The sequence below is a fragment of the Nesoenas mayeri genome (assembly GCF_963082525.1).
Source record: "Nesoenas mayeri genome assembly, chromosome: 5".
In the NCBI taxonomy this organism is placed as follows: domain Eukaryota; kingdom Metazoa; phylum Chordata; class Aves; order Columbiformes; family Columbidae; genus Nesoenas; species Nesoenas mayeri.
The window spans coordinates 63,306,028-63,328,398 of record NC_137548.1 but is presented as its reverse complement, the minus strand read 5'-3'; the positions used below and the strand labels follow the sequence as shown (position 1 = coordinate 63,328,398).

The 22,371-nt window shown below is 40.2% G+C and overlaps 1 protein-coding gene across 1 annotated transcript; it reads right to left on the bottom strand.

Moving 5' to 3' along the window:
* Positions 1–8,473: 8,473 nt before the first annotated feature.
* Positions 8,474–21,767, bottom strand: LIN7C (lin-7 homolog C, crumbs cell polarity complex component). Its single transcript, XM_080346183.1, has 5 exons — positions 21,715–21,767; positions 16,154–16,272; positions 15,011–15,082; positions 14,459–14,668; positions 8,474–11,966 (listed from the first exon to the last, which is right to left on the bottom strand). The coding sequence occupies exons 1-5, from the start codon at positions 21,749–21,751 to the stop codon at positions 11,811–11,813; spliced, it is 594 nt and encodes a 197-aa protein (XP_080202309.1). The 5' UTR covers positions 21,752–21,767; the 3' UTR covers positions 8,474–11,810.
* Positions 21,768–22,371: the final 604 nt, after the last annotated feature.

The window sequence follows — 22,371 nt, the reverse complement described above, 5'->3', positions numbered from 1 at the left end:
CAAGTGCTTATACTTGCTCTGCAAACAGTCTCACTTCACTAAGCAAAAATAATGGAGCAGAAGCAGCCCTTGGTGCCTGCACGGCCTTAGGAAGATGAATAGTAGCATGGAGCCTACTTTGTATGGCAGTACTGGACCTACAACACCTGCAGAACTCCTCTTCTGGAAAAAAATAAAATAAGGGTGAAAGATTTCTAGTAAAAGCAGAACAACAGAACACTGTGGGTTTTTTAGTTTGGTTTTGTTTGTTTTTTCATCCTTTGAAACACTGGACTAGTTCGGCTTTTCGTCTTAATCCTCTCCTGGTTTCAATCTACTAATTTCCCTTTCTCTATTTTAAGAGGTCTTGCAAGTTCTTTTCCCAGCATCACTTTAGTTGTTTTCCCCTTACAAGAGCTACCTCAAGTCTCCATCTCCCAAACTCCCACCCTGCAAGCAATGCACTTACCTTTCCATCCAGCCAATATTTCTTCACTGCTTCCAGTTAATCCATAACTCATCCTGGCATATTAACTTGTCCTTTCCTTATCTTTTTCAGCTTCTGTCTCTGCACTGTTCTCCTCTCCATCAACAGTCCACTTTTCTCTCCCTTTCTTCTTGTGCAGCCACCTGTTTGCAGGCACTTACTGGTTTTCCTTTATATGGAAAACCGTAATGTTTATTGCAAAGCTGGTTTATTTAGGTAATAAAGATCTATATGCTAAGGCTTTTTTAAGCTGAAAGGTAGAGTGCTTGTGACGCTGTTTCTGTATATGGATTGCCTGGATGGTTGAGAGTGTAAAGTATTTGGAGTCTGGCCTGGTGAACCCATCTCTCCTTGCTCAGTTACCCCAAAAGCTGTCTCCAGAATCCAGTGAGCTGGGCTTTGAATAGAAAAGGCATGTTACGCTATAAGTACAGGAGAATAATACCAGACAGGTTATTCCAACACCTTCAATAAGCTGAATAAAGCTAAAAGAAAGGACAGTCCAGAGAGTCTCCAAGTACTGTGTATTCCCGTGTAAATAAAAGGGAGACCAGTTCCCACTATAATGTAATAGCATCATAACACAACAAATTAATATTATCTTAGCACTCTGACCCAATGATCAGCTGAAAACAGGTAACTATACGGGAATGAAGAAGCAATTTAGGGCAGAATAACTAGGATGTAAGGTTGGGTTTTAGCCCAATATTCATGGCAAGCTGTATTCCATCTACATAGTTGTAATAGAATAATGAAAAAAAGGCTGTAATTCATACTGTGCATCTTCTTTTAAAGGCAGTATGATATCCTACTGTCAATAGATGTCAGCACATCTTTGTCTCACTGTATGAACGCAGACATAAGGCAAGCAGCAGTGAGTACCAGCCCCTCGGCCCACTGTCCCCAACCTCGAGGTGTGATGGGCAGCCCCATCCCCTGAGCAGGATCCCGATTTCTCCTGCTTTCAGATGATTTCTGCCCAAACTCCAGGCCCTTGGCAGAATATCCCGATGGGGCAGACACTGCACACTTCTCTCCATCCCACCACTTCCCTCCTCCCTGATATGCTGGTTGAGATTTGAGCATCACTTAGATTCGTGTGCACTTTGTGGTAATTCAACAAGTTTCTGAGTTACGCTGAGCTAATGGACCCTCGCTCGATTTAAAGAAATGGGAATGATTTGTGCTAAAATGCGGGTGGGTCCTTGTTTTAAAGATTAAATTTCTTATGTAAAATATTTATTACACAGCGCAACCAAGATTTTCTATAGACATTGTAGCGTGCAACATTTTTAACGTTAAGACAAATCGAATGATAGCCAAAGTGAAATCAGCTCACGATCAGATGGTTTATACATGACAAGCAAATACTTTACACAAAAAGGGTTACAAAGAAGTAATTTGGTGAGGACAGAGCCACTGTTACCAAGAGCGGGACAGGGAAACAACCAGCAAAACCAAAACCCAATAGCTCAAACCCAGACATATCCACTCACTCAACTGCTGAAAAAGCGACACACGTATCCACTGCTATGTGTTCTATGCATTTTGGCATATTTCATGATATGTGGCCAACTGAGAAGTAGCAAGAAGAGCCCTTGACTTGAGAAGCCAGGCAGGAGTTCTCTGGCAGCATCTGTTGGGGGTGAACACTCGCCAGCCCGCCCTGATACCCCTTTTCTCTAAGACCCTCCACAGGAAAATAACCAATCATTTTATTTTTTAAGTCAGACAGCCTGTTTTTAACCTTTTTTATAAGCCACTAACACACTGACCAGTAAAACATTTAAGGCAAGACACGACACTATGAATCAAAAAACCTAAACAAACCAGTGCTTTAAGGGTGAAATCTGGCTTTGCAGAGGACCATCCTAAGGGTTATGTAGCTTTAAATCCCACTTAAACCCTATTTTGAAGAATTATAGCAGAGCCCAAGTAATGTAAAGGAGTAAACTTCAATGATGAATTATTCCCAGAACATGCCCACAAACCTAAGCTGTTTAGCAAAATATTATGAAAGCTTCTGTGTTAGAGAGAAGTAAGAACTTGTTTAAGTTCTTTATCAAAGAAAACTCCATTTGATACATTACCTATCTTCACCACAGAATAAACCAAATGCTCTGGAAAAAAAAAATACATGTGGAGAAATACATGCACACTTATAAGGGAACAATTAATCATAATGTGATCATTTGGTAATGAATGATTTTTCAGTGTAGGGCTACCAAGTGATATATTTTTAAGTCACAGATATCAGAATAACTCTGATGAAGACCAAGTGGATACACTCCCCATGGGTTTTGAGTTGAATTTCCTATTAGGATTAATTAAGCCCATAACATTCCGGCATGCAGCGTATTGGTTTAAATCATGTTGTGCACATGCTACATACATTATTTTGGCGTGTTCTCCGAGACGACCAGGTCACTGCACAAGACTGATTTATTCACCTACCTGGAGCCTTGCGGATGAACAGGAGCGGGCTGGTTTCGTTAGAGCACGTGATTCCTCTAACACTCTGTATTGTTCTTTGTTTCTGACTCAAAAGCTGCAGTGGAACAGAAATTTTATTTTCATTAATATTTTGGAGTAGTACAAATATTACTAATCTGTGGGTGCCTTATTTTCTGTAGGATTGACTTTAGATCGTCCATTTGAAATGCTCTCATAGTTACAAGGCGACTGACTCAGACTTTGGCAAAGTCTCTATTATCAGAGGAAGAAGAGAAGCAAACTGCTAAGAATTAAGATGGATCATCAGCTACTGAGCTACCTGCAACATTTTGAACATAAATGCACATTAGTAATTTTGGGCTTATTTTATCCTATTTTATCTTCCCCACCAATCTTTTATCCTTGTCATTTTTTGCTCCCTGCTTAGGCATTTCCCATAATTTCTGCCTGGCTTGCAACGCAGAGGTTCAAGTTTTATTCTGCACACGAGGCTAATGCAGAAGCGACCACACCTGCAAAATAAGCCAAAATGCTACAAACGCCAGAGAACTATTGTTTGCCCAGAGAACAGTCCTGCTTTTCACTCGCAGGAGACGGGTCGTTACAGTTTTTGCCAGGCAGCACCCCTCGCCTTCAATATTTGCAGATGGGGTGTATGCCGCAGCACAAAATCCAGGCAAATAAATCCTTTAGAAGCCGCAGGAATTCCTCCAGCACAGGGATTGGCTTGGTTGGAGGCAGCCAAGCCTTTTTTGGATATATTTTTGTGGTATTAGATATTGAGAGAGAGGGATGGATATATACATATATATATAGGAAACAATTATTTTGCAAATATAATAGGCCCAGGCAGGACCTCTTGGCAAAGCATATTTTAATAACCATTTTGCAAGACTGGGTGTTCCACCTAAAGGTAGGCACGCCTAATAGGGCAAAAAGCCCCTGCTTATATCTCCCCAAAAGCCCGGCCGCAATTTCCCTCCCCTGTTCCTCATTGGTTGGGTATTTCAGAGTTTACAAACCATCCCAACGCACACAATACCCTTCCCCTTATCAATCTATTTAAGATATGGATTCCTAGTACTTTGGCTACAGTTCCCCCTAAATTAACTTATCAATACAGGTATCGGTATGTATACAGGTGCCAGTACATATTCCGGGAAGAGACTGTGTATTACATTAAGAATTCATGGTCCGATGTCTCTTGGTCCTTCCCCCCTAAATTAACTTGTAAATACAGGTATCAATATGTACACAGGTATCAGTATATATTCGGGGAAGAGACACTGTATTACGTTAAGAATTCATGGTCCGATGTCTCTTGGTCCTTCCCCCCTAAATTAACTTGTAAATACAGGTATCAGTATGTACACAGGTATCAGTATATATTCGGGGAAGAGACACTGTATTACGTTAAGAATTCATGGTCCGATGTCTCTTGGTCCTTCCCCCCTAAATTAACTTGTAAATACAGGTATCAGTATGTACACAGGTATCAGTATATATTCGGGGAAGAGACTGTGTATTACGTTAAGAATTCATGGTCCGATGTCTCTTGGTCCTTCCCCCCTAAATTAACTTGTAAATACAGGTATCAGTATGTACACAGGTATCAGTATATATTCGGGGAAGAGACTGTGTATTACGTTAAGAATTCATGGTCCGATGTCTCTTGGTCCTTCCCCCCTAAATTAACTTGTAAATACAGGTATCAGTATGTACACAGGTATCAGTATATATTTGGGGAAGAGACTGTGTATTACATTAAGAATTCATAGTCTGATGTCTCTCAGTCCTTCCCCCCTAAATTAAATTGTAAATACAGGTATCAATATGTACACAGGTATCAGTATATATTCAGGGAAGAGACTGTGTATTACATTAAGAATTCATAGTCTGATGTCTCTCAGTCCTTCCCCCCTAAATTAAATTGTAAATACAGGTATCAATATGTACACAGGTATCAGTATATATTCAGGGAAGAGACTGTGTATTACATTAAGAATTCATAGTCTGATGTCTCTCAGTCCTTCCCCCTACTAGGGTAGGCGCCAGGTCCTCAGTTATGTAAAAACAACAGTTCTTTGTTAAATGTTCCTTACATATACATATACATATATATATATATAGCACCAGGTGACAAATGAATTTGGCAACGCTTAATAGGTGGCAGAAACTTCAAAGACTCAACCATCATTTTACATTAGTAACTACAACCCTTTCTCATCATGATCCTTTGTTTTTTTTACTTACCCAGCTGCATTCTGCCTAATTACAATTACTCTTGCTATTTCATTTGAATACATCCCCATGTTCATCTGAAGCTGGGGCTCTACATAGTTCAATTGCAGCGTGACCCATGTCTAACACCAGCAGCACATGTGAAACACATTTAATGCTTTCACAAAACAGCAACGCAAATACAATTTCTTAGGGACTCCACATTTATCATGGAGATGACAAAGAAAATAAAATCGCATGGCTACTGCAGGCTCTCGGCTTCAATAAAATTACAGTCATGAGCCTGCCAAAAAACCAGCAAGTTTTAATACAAATCCCAGAGTAGGTATTTGCATCTCAAGCTGTTAATTCATGGCAAGGGGCATTCTCACTTTGTGCTCCTCGAAGGAAAAACAAAACACTGTTGGAATTGCAGATCAAACTGCAGAAAAATATAATTTGATTTGACTAGGTTTGCATGTTTTGTTTAATCTTGCTCAGCTCAGAAACACCAGCCACAAACTCCACGAATTCTTAGCAATAGATTGAGGCTCTCTGGAGCCAAATGATTTGTTCTGTGTTTGTACACTGCAAAACACAATAGGATCCCGATTCAAACCCGGGACTTCTGGGCGCTACTGCAATGCCAGGAATACAATAAATCACTAATTTTGCCTTTTACTTCCAGCTACCTGGAGCAGGTGAAAGGCCCGATGACTGATTTCCCTGCTGCTCGCCATCCAGGCTCCACCGCAGATTAGATTTTGTTCAGACAATGCTACGGAACAGCTTGAGCAGAGAAGCTGAGCTGCGATTAGATAAGAACCAGGTACAGGTGCTTTTACTTACCTTTGGAATTACACAAAAGTCTTGCACTGTTTGGGAAAATTACTCTTTTTGGTGGTGGTGAGGCTTTTTTCCCCCTCCTCTACAGACCTATTTTCTAGGGAAAAAACAGAGAGAACCATGGAAGAACGTATGTCCGAGTGCCAAAATCAGATGATATAATGGGAAAAAAAGCCAGAAACTCCATAGAAAAACATGAGTCACTCTTAGACATGTTTGCCTCTCTGCTATCAAAACTAATAAACCAGCCAGGAAAATGTACTTTAAAAAAAATGGTGAAAATGGGAGGAAGGGGAAGAAATTTACTTTAAAGGGAGAAATCAACTTATTTAAATATCACCATTTCTCAACAGGACACATCATTTCAGCCTAAGGTTTTATCAGACTGAACAAAAATGCCCAGCAATAGCAGGACGTATCCATCTTACTCCAGCTTTTAAATTAGCAGAAGCCTTTCTACATAGGCAAGATTTATCAATACTACACAACTAAAAAGATACAAAGCTCATAAAAGTCTCTGAGGATTGTTCAGTTTAGAATTAATAGATCCAGTTTCCTCAGTCTTGCACCATGCGACAAGGCGGATTCATTTATCTTTGAGGAGTGGGGAAGAAATCATTAGCACATGTCTGTGCAGAAGTCTTTATTTTATATATTTTAAGCCTTTGTTACTAATAAAATACCCTGTTTACATAAAACAAACAAACAAATCAAATCAAAACCACAACTCAAACCAACCGACCAACAAAAAACTCCACAAAACAAGCGACAAAAAAACTGGGGATCCAAAGAGTTTGCTCCACTTTTTGTGATTTTCTCACTCTATGCCTAAGATGGGTCTCTGAAACAAGAAACAGTAGTACATCAAAACCTTCAATTCAATGCTAATTTTATCTTTAAAGCTTTCCCTGGTTACTTTTTTTAAACAATTAGAACTAGTGATGAGTTTTATCCCAAGGCACACGTGGCTTTAGGCCCTCTAGGCCGAGGACACCGCCCCTATAAAAGTAAGCTCTGCAACCCACGATTTTCTCAAAAAACAGCTTCTGAGCAGGATTTTCTGAGGCAAAAGATCACAGAAACCCAGACTATTGCGTTTCTGGGGCTTCCAAAATTCCAATCTGTTCATCTACCCGCCCTGGTGTCACCCTTTCCTCACGCCAATGCAATTCCTTTGACTGAGCACTTTGCTTTTTGAGTTCACACACATACATCAATGGAAACAGACTCAAAAAACCTGACACAAAACCCACCCATTTGTTCACTTACCAGACTGAAACGGCTCCGTACACGGTCAAAAATCAGCAATTACCAGCACTAGCAAATACCTGTAATCAAGAACAAGAGGGCGACAGAAGTTCCAAATTTCATCAGTTTATGTCAATATGTCAGCAGCCGCAGATAGACGGAAATTTTACTTTTCCAAATTACCATTTAAATTAAGATGAAAACTTTTGCATACAGCATCAGCCTCCTGAAGAAACCATCAGAAGACAGGAAAATGATTTTCCAGTAAAACTTCGTTTATTTCGTTTAAGTTTGGTTCTGCTCAGTCCACACATGTTTAAGGTGGGATATTAGCTTGGACAAAATACTTTTCCAGCTTGTTTGGATGTTGACTGCTAGATCACAGATTAAATCAGAAATAAAGTACGTTCCACCAACTTTTTCAGTTGTTTTTAAGCCTGTAATTGCAACGGAAAACATAAGGTAGATAAACTACTGGTTTTTTAAGTTACAAAATTACATTAATTTCAGTCTTTGGTTCAGTGTTATAAGCCTTATTTTGAAATTCAGTTTATAAGCCTGAACCATATTTAGCAGAACAGAGATAGCCACTGCATGAGCCGGATCATGGAAATAATCTGATCTTAAAATAAAATTGAGAATGTGTTCTTATTTCCAGTTCATGTGTTATCAGTGCTGTACATCAAATAAACATATTCATTTATTTTTCCATATATTTTCAGTTTGCAGCCCAGCCTACCTACATTTAAAGAAGCGCTTTTTACATTCAGAACTAAGCATTTTCTCCTTCCTTTACCTCAGTTCAGAACTCCAGGCACATTATTCTGAGGAGCTGACAACCTTACAAGGTCTTTAAACAAGGAATTACAGGAAATCAACATCACATTACTTGAGATACTTGCTTCAAACAATTAAATGATAATATCTGACTCAGAATGATATGCATCTTGTACATTTATGCAGCTAAGGACGTCTCAAAAATGCCGGGGGTCCAAGGTATTATAGATACTTCATAGCACTCTTGGATTTTCCTCTCCAACATATCACAAAATATTGGGGTAGAAGAGGGAAGATCTGTAAGCAATCAGAACAAACTAATGACAGATCTAAAGTTGTTCTCTTCAGACGCAGGGTGTTTATGTGATGCCCTGGAGATGACAAACACACAATTACAGCAGTCGGAAAACACGACTCAAAATGGAAAGTCGGAAAAAAGCACAAACACAACGCACGTGAAATTTAACTTTTATTTTTCGGTTGATAAAACCCAAAGATCCCTCACAGCAGCAACAGGTGCAGAAGTTATTATCTGCAGAAATGATACTTCTTAATCCGTTTGCATACCCAAGGATGGGAAGTGTAGGGACTGCATATGAACACAGTACAGGCACCGCTCAGTAGTAACACAGACCAAGTTTCTTGGCGTATTTTAATCCATCCCATCCTTAGTATCACAGGATTTTCATATTATTAAAGATGACTGTTAATGAGTTATCTGTTTATTGGATTTTGCGTTGGTGTTGCAATTTAAAAACTTTTATTAAATTCTACACATACAATTTATATGCCCAGATATACCTCCCCACATTTCGTAGTAGCTGACAAACTGTATCCAAACGCTACAATTCAGAATGAAAATGCTACTGCATTTAGCAGCTCTAGCTGCACTAGAGTAGATACTTCTGTAGAGTAACAAAGCACATATCTTTGTTCAGTAACAAGAGGGATACAGGTTTTAAAATGCACATTTCTATCTTGTATCCATACCTTTCCTTAATATAGATATTTATATATAGCTCTAAAACAAATCTCTAGTATCTTACAATTAAATTAAAACACATCCACAATTGGTCTAACTAGTGATTTTGGTCTCAATACTTTAAACATTAGTTGTTCCATAAAAATATACAATTCAACAACACGGTTGCATCAGCAACACGAGGCCTTTTGAAAGAGGCCTGTGATAGATAATCAACCATGCAATTCAGTGCTCAATGTCATCTAACCGATAAATATTTATACTGCATTCTCAAACTATCAGTATCTTTAAAATCCAAATTTCCCTTTGCAGGCTTACCATGCCTAGAAACATGCAGAAAGCAACCACATCTCTCACTTGCCTGCGGCAATTATGTTTCTTCTTTTCCAACAGATCAACAGGCAAAGCACAAACCTCCTGCCGTCATTTTTAGATCACTAACCTTTGCCTTTCTTTCACATACTGAATTATTTCACAATGGATCATACTGCTCCATGTGAAAAGACCAGGGATTAGCCACGTATTAAGAACTGCACTTTGCTGTTTAAGCTTCAAAGAATCCAATTACTAAGAGTCAATTAGGATGCACTCATAGCTGCCATACAAGTGAACAGACACCCAGTAGACAACCAAGTTAATTCTAGATACATAAGGTGAAGCTCTAAACAACATAATAAAAAATAATTTAAAAAATACCCCAAAATCTAAAGTACACACGTACAGCCTCAAACCTGGTAGATTCCAAGAAGTGGACCTCTGTCCAGAAATCGTCTTCAAAACAGCACACACTTGAGATAAGACATTAATCGCTTACAGCTGGAGATTCCCTCATTACCACCACAGCACCATTCCACATAATATTTTTAATAATGGTGATGCTGTGGTACAAACAAGGATCCTCCAAGTTGGAAGCAGTCGGTAACAAAACCCCAGACAAGTTCACATGTCACTGTAACCTGGCATATAAGCTTCAGAACATTTTACTCTTATAAATGTAATAATAATTTAGGTGCTAACTATTCCAAGACTAAGACAGTCAGTCTGTAGGTAAGACTACAATAGAACATACTAAGAAACACAAGAGAGGTGTGACAATTAAGATGAATATTTCTTTTAAACAGCAGAAAGTCAGGGAAGCATCTGGAATTCTTTTGCAGTGCACTAATATATCTTCTGTTTCTAAATATAAAAATATCATCTAGAGAGTCAATCCAGGACTGCACACACAATTACATTTTTTCCCTTACCTGCTTTAAAATTAGTATCAAATAATATAAGTTACAGGAATGGTTGTTGCAAATTTGTAAATGTCGGCTATTACAAAATCATTATATGAGAACACCAACTGTAAATTATTTACAGGTGAGGTAATACAATTTCCAGAGTAATGAATTACAATTTAGCAGAAGTGTAAAAATAATGTACTCACCAAAAAATTACAAAATCTGGTATCATTATCAGCTACACAGTAGATCATGATTAGGTTTTGTAGTTGATATACAACATATTCATAAGAAAAGTGCCAAAACTCTGCTACATTTTTTTTTTTCCAAAATAATTCAGAAAAAAAACCCCTAGATTCTATGTTAAGTGATGCCAAAAGAAAACAGGAAAAAAGGGATGCCAATTGTACAAGGATGTCTTATTAAATTCCTTTGAAAAAAATCTGTAAATTCACTTTCATGCTTAAAGATCTGACATGAAAGAGACTTACTAAAAAGAAAATATCAATAGAAATATCAACACGTAGGTTTTTGAGGGTATCTTAGGCCACTTTAGAAGTACACATTCTGTGAAATACATGGAGACTGAAAACATTCTACAAACGGCAGAACCGCCGAGGGCTGTTGTGATCAGCGGCACAGAGTCCTGTGGTCACTACTGGTGCACCCCAGCGTTTGTCCTGGGGTCCACGTTATTTCACATTGTCATTAACGTGGGTGGCGGGACACAGCACGCTCTTGGGGACCCGTTCAAAGGGACCTCAGCAGGCTGGAGAAACAGGCAAACGAGAACCTCAGGCGAAGTCCTACACCTGGGGAGGAATAATCCCATGCAGCAGCACAGGCTGGGGGATGACCAGCTCCAGAGAAGGCCACCAAGCTGACCATGAGCCACCACACACCCTCTGCGTTAGGAAGAGCGTTGCCAAGTCGAGGGAGGTGATTCTTCCCCTCTGCTCAGCCCTGGTGAGGCACAAATCACATGCTGGGTCCAGTTTTGGGCTCCCCAGTTCAATATGGACAAAGGACATCCAAGAGTGATTCCAGCGAGGGGCCACAAAGGTGATTAAGTGATTGGAGCATCTGAGAGACAAGGAGAAGCTGAGAGAACTGGGATTGTCTAGTCTGGAGAAGAGAAAGCTCAAGGGTGATCTTACCAATGTGTGTAAATGATTGATAAGGAAGAGTTAAAAAAGAGCCAGACTCTTCTCAGTAGCATCCAGTGACTGGACAGGAGGCAACGGGCACAAATGGAAACACAGGAAGCTCCATTTAAACTAAGAACGGACCTTCACAGCGTGAGGGAGATCAAAACACTGGAACAGGTTGCCCAGGGATCTTCTGGAGTCTCCATCCTTGGAGATGCTCAAAACCCCAGCTTGTCACCATCCTGAGCAACCTGCTCCAGCTGCCCCTTCTCTGAGCAGGAGGTTGGGCTGGATGAGCTCCAGAAGTTCCTCCAACCTCAACCACTCTGCGATTCTACATAAAGGACACGGTCTCTCTTAGCCCAGGCATTGGATCAACTGAGTCACAAAGCAAACTATAAAATGTAAATGGAATATATTTTCTCTTTAAGTTATTGCATACAGTGTTAATTTTGCTGCCTGCGTTTTGCCGATCTCATTTTTTCAAATCTTGACTCCATTTCTTCCAGGACCTTTGGCGTGTATCGCACAACTAATTTCACCTTTCCTTGTGCTGCCTTCAGCAGTTCCACTGCTTTTTCGTGGTGTTCACCTTCGACGCTCTGCAAAGCATAAGCCATTAAGTACGGTATTAGTAAAGACACACACCGAAAACAAGTATTTTTCATTTTTTGCACAACTTCTATATAATCAAATATTGAAAAGCTCTAGTTCGAAGACTGCACAAGGATGTCACCCAAGTTCACGATTCATTTGTCAGCAAATCAGTAAGAGGCGATGACAAATATACTAAATTGTATTAACAAAAGAGGAGTGCAAAACTTTTGGTTAGGTCTATGCTAAAAAATTAAGCTCTGTATTTACATACAGTAAGTGAAATAAGGATAAAATCAGGCAATTATGAAATTACACCTGATCTCAGGAAGACACTTATTTAAAATTCAAGATTGGTTTTCTCCTTTTGGAATGTATTTTAAGTTCAGTAGTCACCCTCAATTTGCCTAATAAGTTGCCACAAACAACTGCAAGGTAGCTGCTTTCTTGATGTTATCTTGTGTGATGACAAGGCAAAAAAAATGCACACTGGGCACCTGCAACAGCACAGTTAACATGCAACATGTTTATCTCAGTGCTCCACATCTCTCCGTAAATATAAGATAGTCAAGGTACTTTCCTCTAAACTGATGAAGAACAGCCTGATCCACCTCAGTAAGAACAGAATCAAAGTACTTTCCTAAAGCAACCCTTAGAATTTATTAGGGTTACATTAGATTCATCTTATCACAAATTTTAAGCAACGGTTCTCAACAATTGCATCCAAACTCGCATTCCTGGACAGCACACATTTTATCAGCAAAACTTATTTCTCCCAAACTTACTAGACACAACGATGGGACTGCCCCAAGCCTACCTCCCACTGGTGCTATTAGAAGCTAGAAGGCAGGTGAGGTACCTGTTGATTGGAGGGTTTCCCCATTACTATAAAGTTACTTACAGAAAGAAACACAACAGTTAAAAACACCCAAGTTACTTCTCTTCTATCAGACTTAAGACAACACATACATTTGAATGTTTTTATGTTTGTTTTTCAAGTGGATGCGCAGGCTGTTCTGTTTAAGAACTACTAATACGAGGTTTGTAAAGTTCTATGTTTAATTATATCAAAACACCTAAAATTCTGGAGTATACTCAAAATCTTCTAAATTAAAAAAAATTAAACTTGTTTTAAGGCACACTCACTGCAATCTTGGCTGTGGATTTAAGTACTACATTAGAAATTACAAGAAAATGCCTGTCATGTATTAATATGATAGGATTCCATCTGTAAACATCAGATGATCATTCTGAGACCATATCAACATTCTCAACGGTATTTTACACACTCACTGTATTCTTACAATGGCTAAATATAATTTATACACATGCATGCACACACACACACACACATTATTAGCTGTACCAAGAGTCTGATGATTAGGTTGACTTTTGGGTGGAATGGGGCAAGAAAGGCCTTGTCTGAAGACAGTCCTTCTACTGTTCCTTCAAAGCACCGGGAAGGTAAGGCCAAGGACAATCATGTCCCTATGGCCATGATTTCTCCTGTGTCTCTTGAAATGGACAGCTGGACTCCCAGGTAATACTCGGGAGCCAAGTATGTCAGAGATCTGTACTAGCAGGGATATCCCAGTGTACAGACACCCAGTAAGTCTCTGTTCCTTTCATATGGCATAAAAACCCACTTGGGTTAAAAAGCACAAGACTTAATTTGACCCTCAGTCTTAAAATAAAATCCTGTTTGCAGATGTAATGATGAAAACATTGATTTTAAACTAGCATACAGCTACCCTGTAAATAAAATCAAGGGTCTGAGAGATATTTATATGCATTTGACTAGCAGCTGCCTTAAGTCACAGCCTGGCCACAGTCTCCTCTTTCCAGTCACCCTGTGTTTTGCTTTTTGTATTGTAACTCTTCAGAAGAGGATACTTATTAAAAATAAATATCCACAACAGCACTTTATACATATACTACTGAAAATATACTAGAAAACCTCTGTTTTTGAAGCTTGGTACACTTAGGTGGAAGAAAAAATACCACACAAGTGAAGACAACACTATCTTGTAGTTCCACCTTATTACAGTTTTCACTATGCACTGGCATTTTTATTGGGATAATGAGAATCTGGTCAGTCTAATGCAGCACAGCACAATTTACTACTTACCTTAGAAGTAGAAGGTGCAGAAAACTGTATTAATTAAAATCTGCATCGTGAAATGTGGTAGAAAGAGCCATAACGGCAGTTACTATTCCACAAAACAAAACTTTGACTACATTTATACAGCCCCTCAGAATCTGAAACACTGACATAAATAGTTCAGTTCCCAGTTGAGACAGATAACCAAAGCATAATCCTAAAATCCTCAATGCACACAACTCCACAGAAACCTGAGCAAGTTGTTCTTGCAAGGACAAAAAGAAGCTATTTTGCCAAGACTAAAAGATATGGAGCTTGTGCCATGTATAAGATGTTCTCCATATGCCCCCAAGTGGAAACATGTAGTTACTGCTACAGAAAGTGAAAAGCAGTTCCTACCACTCCATTGACAGAAAGCAGCTGATCTCCACGTTTCAGGCCTCCATGTCTGTCAGCTATACCGCCAGGGATAATTCGTGAGATATAGATTGGAGAATTTTGTTCTTTGCCTCCCATAATGTTGAATCCAAGACCTTCTTCGGTTTTGGGTAGTTCAACCACTCGGGGGTGGGAATGACCTTCGCTGGCAGCAAACGCAGCTACAGTGGCCTGTAAGAAACAAGATTTTCCTATTGATAAGAAATTAAATATAGAGCCCTTACCTAGACACAGTGAATAAGCATTTTTATCTCAAAGTACTTAAATATTCAGACAAATGAGATTAATTCCCCAGACACCAACATTAGCATGAAAAAATTAGAACTCCAAGAATAAAATTAAAACGGAAGAAACTTAAAAATAACAAGTATCTTATTATACCCTTTAATAACCTGTTAAACTTACCCACTTTATCAGACATCTAGATAATATCCTTCCGAATTTTAAATAACCTTCTTCTGCTTCTAAAGTAATAAATTACTGTATTTTACACAAGTTTAATTTGGCTTTTACCTTTGCTGTTGCATTAGCTCTAACTTCTGGGCTACTGCTGATATCCACAGTTTCGTATACATGTTCATAGACCTTTAGAGACAGAACAGTTTAAGTATGGGAAAAACAGATATTTTTATGTTTAGGTAATAAAGCAAAATATCAGGTACAACTCAAAAATGTGTAAATTAAAAAGTACACACCTCTAGTAAGAAGTTACCCCCTGATTCACTACAAGGTGTCAAATGGCAATCTACTGTACTATGGAGAAACAACTCTCTGGGCATATTTATTGCTCAGTTAATCCATCTGTACCTAGATCTCAACCTACATCTTCCACAGTATTCAGACCTTACCACAAATGTAGGAGTTTACTGCTCGTCTAACACACCTGACCGGAGACGTGGACGACCATCTTCTCTTGTTTGATTCAGGCTGGAACCCTTCAACAAGGATGCATGCAAACCCACCTCAGGACAGCTCTTCAAAGCCCTCCCAAATCCATCCCTCCCTGTGAAACGCCAAGTTTTCCTTCAACTGACACAACTGACTGAATAAGTTAAGAAAACAAACATATTGAAAACACAGAGGCAGTAAGAAAACTAATGCTAAGGAGGTGCTTACACTGAGGGGTAACCCACACCCTCACATCTACCAGCCAATCATTTGGATTTGCTAAGCGATAAACACACTGTCCTCCATAGGATGAAGACATTAAGATAACACTTGTGTCTACAAATGGATCTTTTAAATCATTCCAGGTGTTCTCATCAGTGGTAGCACCGATAGCAAGGCATAGTTAATCACATAAAAACCTCCAAAAGTATCTTGAATAAAGACGAGGTGAAGCAAGGCTCCACCTCAAGGTGATGTGGATTTGGCTTAAAAGAAAAAGGCAAATTGCACTTTGTCCATTCTTACATTCCACAAGGGTAACAGCCTGTTAGCTGCCAGGAAGGACAGACTCCCCAAATAACTTCTACAAAGTTATTTGCTCCTGACCAATTATTTAATGCACCTAAGACATCCAAAATTATCTTATTTTAAACTCTTAAAAGCTCTGTAAGTCAAATTCAGCTTTTAGAAAGAACAAAATCAGATTATTGCATGGAACACAAAGAAGAAAAAGTAAAACACACTGTTTTGTAACTCAAGGTAACTTACCTCCCTTACAGCATTACAGAATTCACTTTGAAGGACCCTTTGCAAAGCCTGTAGCTTTTGTGGTGGCACTTCTCCACTTCTCTGTAATTTTTCCAGCAACTCAATTGCTCTGCAGATATCTAAAGAAAAAAAAAACACTAGTAATGAGGAATGCCTGAGGAAATTCAAGTTTGTCGTTGTTGTGTTTGTTTGTTGTGTTTTAAATTAATGGAGCAGTCTGTGTTTGTGTGTGCACTTGTATACACCTTAAAAATATCTATTAGTTTGCTTTCTCATAAAACTATCTATCTACAAAATGTTACAATAAATACCATATTTACCCACTATTTTTAAGTCAACGACACCAATCCAACCCTGTAACATATAGGGAGATATCACCACCATATGTATATTTTAAAGACAATCTGAGCTTTCCTTGAAGTTTAAATTAGGCAGAAATATTTCATCGATATATACACTATCAACACTTCATAATTTCATATGCATAACTTCACAGATCACATTTTGTCAAAACTAACTAGAATATTGTGAAATATGCTAACATTTGTTGTATATTCGAAAAAATTAGTTCAACAAGAATAAACTCAATGCTTTCCCTACAACAGGGCTAAGAACTACCTGGCCTACTTTTTTTCCCCAAAGTGCTCAGAAGAACAACCAAAATACTTTTTGGTATTCTCAGTTGAGAAAGAATATCTGCATAGTCTGGAATCCTCAACCCTAAACCTCCTTGTTCCAGTCCCTAGAAATTTGCTCTTAAGAATTCACATTGTCCATATTCTCATAAACACGGGTGCTGCTTTGTGAAACCAAACTCATTGGGAAGGATTGGATTCCAGACCAGTATGACTGGAGACGGGCATCAAACTATGTGATGTGCTCCCAGCAGCTCTACAAGAGTCGAATACATTCATCTCCCTGCCTTGTATTTCCAAAGTGTTACATTAGTGATGATTCGGAATCACGCAAGTGCTTGAACAGAAGTAGAACAGTCTCCCAGAAAAGCAGATAGAAAGGATTACCTTCATTATCACAAAGAAGCAGTGATTAATCTACTATATAAATAAGGCAGAGATTATTTTAGAAAAGGATGAAGTCCGGGACACTGCTATATCCCAAATGCATTACTTCCTTTCTTCTGTAATTAACCTTTAGGCAATCATTTGTCTTGTGAACACACGTCTAGTCAAAGGCATCACGTCAGCACAGAAGACGTGCAGCAGCCACGAGCTTCTCCTAAAGGCCAAGAGAGAATTTATGTAACAGGATGAAAAGACAGTGGGGTGAATGTTCTGACATTAAGGTGAAGTTTCCTGGCAAGAGACAACCACGGTGATGTTCTGTCCACTTCTGCGAATTACCAGTCAGACACGTCTTAGCAACCACCACACCAAGATCAGACGGTGCAGGGAATTAAGCAGGGCACGACTTTACCTCATGGGCTGGTCACCCACCATGGGCTGGAAACAAACCCACCATGGAAGAACATCCCAGTGTTTCCACTACAGCCACAAGACACAAATTATTTCAGATGACAGTTAAGGTTTCTTTCTATGTGCCATGAGAATTTGGCATTTTTTAGGGGGCATTCTCAAGCTTTACAAACATCACGTATCTAACGCAAAGAAATACAAACCCCTAAATTTTAGCTATTACTAATCCCAAACCTACAGAGATCTCATTTCACTCATTTCACATATTTGATATTTGTACAACAACTAGAAAATTAAAAACGTGTTTCTAAAGCTTTTCATTTCCTAACACACATTTTGTATTTTATGTAACATACAAAATATTTGGTGAAACTGAAGAGCTTCTAGATGTGACTGTTTATTAATCTTTCAGTCTTTCAATGATGCAAATTCACCAACATTCTCAGTAATCTTTGTGTTCAGCAACAGCAATACAAATTATCTGAATTTCATGAAGTCTTGCACTGAACAGCTTGAAGTAGAATGATCGACAAATGGCAAAAGCAGCACTTCCAATCCTGTAGCACTCCATATATTCATGAAGAGTCTAGTAAGTATGTAAATTACAATACAGCTATCACTTAAATACTTGCAGATGTTTGCAGACAAATGACTATTTCATGCACATAAAGTGTACAGTTCTACGCAGCTGTTCTCAAATCTGTGATCACAGAATCACAGAAGGGTTGGGGTTGGAAGGGACCTCTGGAGATCATCCAGTCCAACCCACCTGCTAACGCAGGTTCACCAGAGCAGATCACACAGGAAGGTGTCCAGGAGGGTTTGAATGTCTCAGAGAAGGAGACTCCACAACCTCTCTGGGCAGCCTGTTCCAGGGCTCTGGCACCCCCAGAGTAAAGAAGTTTCTCCTCATATTCAGATGGAACCTTCTGTGCTCCAGCCTGTGCCCATTGCCCCTCATCCTGTCATTGGGCACCACTGAAAAGAGTCTGGTCCCTCCTCTTGACACCCACCCTTCAGGTATTTATAAGCATTGATAAGATCCCCACTCAGCTTCTCTTCTCCAGAACCATGAACCACATTAGGCTGTAAGGTGCACTTTGATTAGGATACTCCAAGAAATTTTAAAGGGTGACAGCAATCTACTGATTCAAAGAGTAACTGCAAAAATCAAGACTCCAGAACTCCATTTGCTCATTTCTCCTCTTTTTTGACCTTCTAATTTCATCAATCAACTAGATATAATTACTACCTGGATCTCTTAAGAGCCAGAATATTTAACTACACAGCATTTTATACCTTAAGGTAAAATGGGCTAGTTTGGGAACCAGCTGTGCCGTTCATAAAGCGTAGACTAAGAGCACAGAGTCAGCTTGTCAAAAAGTGACTGGGATACACTGGGTTCCTTTTAGACAAAACTAAAGCAAAAGATGCACTTGAATAAAAAAGGGCTTTCAGCTCAAAGGACCAAGTTGTTGCTGTAAAGTAAAAACCCAAAGCAGACAAACCCAGCATGAAAGCTGAGTCCTCAACACTCTACAGATCTCCTTTAATCACACTGCACCTCTTGCTCAGGTAGATACAGGCAATGGATCCCAGTTCCAGGACCCTTTTTATCCAACAGTTGTTTTGGTTTAGCCTTTTAACAGGACCCTATGATACCAGTCTGAAAGTTAAGCAAACACAACTTAAGCTGCAGATTCAGTCTCTCCCAGCAACACTGCTCTGGAAAAGAACTAGTTTGGCTGGGAACAGGTGGCAAAACTCACCTTCTAACACCTGTGTGCAGAGAACTAAAGACTGTTGGCTGCTCTGCTGATGTAGTTTGCTTCCTTCTAACGCCTGCTAAATTCCTATAGCTGAAACTGTATTCCTCACAATATTAACACTACAGTTCGGCCAACTGTTCAGAACCAGAGACTGAAATGAACACTATGCAATTGTTTCTATGATGGATTTCAACAAGGAGCAATGTAGAAATAACTCCAGCAGTAGGTGACTAAAAAAAAAACCCCATAAAACTAACTGTAAAATGGAATCCAGACATACTTCAAAAAATTATTTTCTTTTAACCTTTTCATCCTTTTTGGACTGGCTGCCTGCTCTTCACAAACCATTTTTTGTGATCACAGGATACTAGATTGAAGTCCTGAAAAACAGACATATTTAAACTAAAAGAACGTGGAAGAAAAAGCCAGCAAGATGCCACCACTTCATATATGTGAACAAAACAGAGAGGAAAAACACTGTGTCCTCTCAGATACTCCTGATGCACCAACACGTTATGTTCCAATAGTCTGCATTCCTAAGATGCACACAGAGTCACCACAACAACACCAAACCATAAGAATAACTTCAAAATGTTAAATGTTTGTGGGGTCTTTTTTGTTTGTTTGGTTGGTTTTCATCCCTGTACTCCAGTGAACTTGGATGGTGGTGTTTGCAATACAGCTTAGAGAACAGACAAGGAGAATTTTCAATTGCCCTGATGGTAAGCATATGGCAATCATTTAAAATCAGCTACTTTTCTACACTATTCTCTCTCACGCTATATGCCAACAACATTTAGTGATGTTCACTTTCAAGCTGATGCTGATTCATCACGTTATCTGCAGTTAACCCCATACAATTCACAGAGGTTATTTATTTCTGTAAATAAAGCTCTTGCTTTTGCAGGTCAATTACAGTGCACTCCCTTTTCCTTCTTTTCTTAAAAAAAACCCCAATATGCCAGAAGACTAAATAGACCTTTTGTTCCACTGATTCCTGAGTAACTCTGCAGATTTGTTTGTTTTCAGGGTAATGAGGTGGAGGAGGATGCTCCCCGAGGTTTAACTCCGCAGACCTACCAAGAGCAACTAATCCACTGCCAAAGCAGCTGCCCTAATTAACGAGATTTGGAGTAGGGAGCGTAGATGAGCTGCGGAGCGGGAAGCAAAGTTCTTACATAAGTCGCTATTTAGAGGCTTTCTCTCACACGTTATAAGTGCTTCACTTGTGGAATGAGAAGGAAGATTAGGCAAACCGAAAAGCTTAATTATGTGATAATAACATGTGATAGTACCAAACACAATAAAGTGGGTGTATACAATGTGTTATATGTCTACAAAAAACCCCACCTAGTAGGGTGAGAAAAGGTGGTGGTCCCAACAGGAATGGCAATGGGAAAACAGTTCATCCAACCACCTGCACTCCACTGAAGCGCTTTCCTTGTCAAAACCAGGATTTCTCATTCTCACTATTCTTTTCCCATTTAAATTCCATTTTCCGATCCCTGTTTTCCTAAACACACACTAACAAACCAACCATGTATATCCTTGTACAAGCCTGTGTCCACTGAGCTACTGTGGACCTTGCACAGTGCTGAAGAACCAACATGAAGTTTACAACTGTTTCTTAAAAGCCCGGCTTAAAAGACACAAATGTACTACAGAATAAACTAAGCAACCAGGTTTTATACTTTATCTATTTCCCTGCTAATTCTAGCCACACATTGCACAGTATTAACCATGCAAATAACGACCATAAACTGGAAAATCGGGATGGAAGTATAAATGTGAGAAGATAAGAGTTAAGCAGAATGACGAACAAGTGTAGTGAGACTCCTGCATGTGTCAGATGACTCCTATAAAAAACAATTACTATTGCTAAGACACAGCTTAACAGATTGAGCTTAGAGCTAAGAATTCAGCTTGGTTCAAGACGAAGTTTGCCCAGGGGACAAGTAGAACCAAGGAGTTATGGGGCTGAGGGCAGAGTCCCGCACACACATCCACACAAGGGCTGGGACTGAGCGCACCCACCCGCACACTGAATAACGAGAAAAACCTCCGGGGGCAGCAAAAAGAAAAGCCGAAGACGCGAGTCCCAGCGACACCCGAAGCAGCCAGACCCGAGGGAAAACGCTCCCAACGCCGCTGTGTGCGAGAAGGGCAGCGGCCCGGGGCCCCGGGCGATGCGGAGCGGCAGCGCCGCCATGGCAGCCCCGGCACGGCGGCCGCCGCTCGCTCAGCCCGGGGCGACGGGAAAGGCCGTGCCGAGGGCTCGGGCCGGACCCACAGCAAAGCGCCGCTGGGCTGGAACGGCAGCTCCACCGTCCGGGAGCGCCCGCCGCTCGGCCGCGCTCACCTCGCTCCAGCCGCACCGGCTCTCCCAGCGCCGCCATCTCCTCTTCGCCCCGGCCCGCACGGGAAGTGACGCAGGGGAGGCGGGGCCGGAGCCGACATGGCGGCCGCGGTAGCGGGGACAGTCGCAGTGGCGGGCCGGGGTTCATATAATCACAGAATGTCAGGGATTGGAAGGAACCTCGGAAGATCATCCAGTCCAATCCCCCCGCCAGAGCAGCAACACCCAGATGAGGTTACACAGGAAGGTGTCCAGGCGGGTTTGAATGTCTGCAGAGTTCAACAACCCCCTGGGCAGCCTGTTCCAGTGTCTGTCACCCTCACTGAGAAGAAGTTTCTTTTCAAATTTAAATGGAACCTCCTGTGTTCCAGTATATACCTACTGCCCCTTGTCTTGTCATTGGTTGTCACTGAGAAGAGCCTGGCTCCATCCTCCTGACACTCACCCTTTATATATCTGTAAACATTAATAAGATCACCCCTCAGTCTCCTCTTCTCCAAGCTAAAGAGCCCCAGCTCCCTCAGCCTTTCCTCATAAGGAGATGCTCCACTCCTCTAATCATCTTTGTTGCCCTGCGCTGGACTCTCTCCAGTAGTTCTCTGTCCTTCTGGAACTGAGGGGCCCAGAACTGGACACAATATTCCAGATGTGGTCTCACCA

What these genes read in the sequence shown, in the direction of transcription:
- LIN7C (XM_080346183.1), bottom strand. Translation starts at nt 21,751, where the DNA reads ATGGCGGCGCTGGGAGAGCCGGTGCGGCTGGAGCGAG. An exon ending in GAGCTAATGCAACAGCAAAG is followed by an intron (nt 14,669 to 15,010) that starts GTAAAAGCCAAA and finishes TGTTTCTTACAG; the next exon opens with GCCACTGTAGCTGCGTTTGC. An exon ending in TGCTTTCTGTCAATGGAGTG is followed by an intron (nt 11,967 to 14,458) that starts GTAGGAACTGCT and finishes TATGCTTTGCAG; the next exon opens with AGCGTCGAAGGTGAACACCA.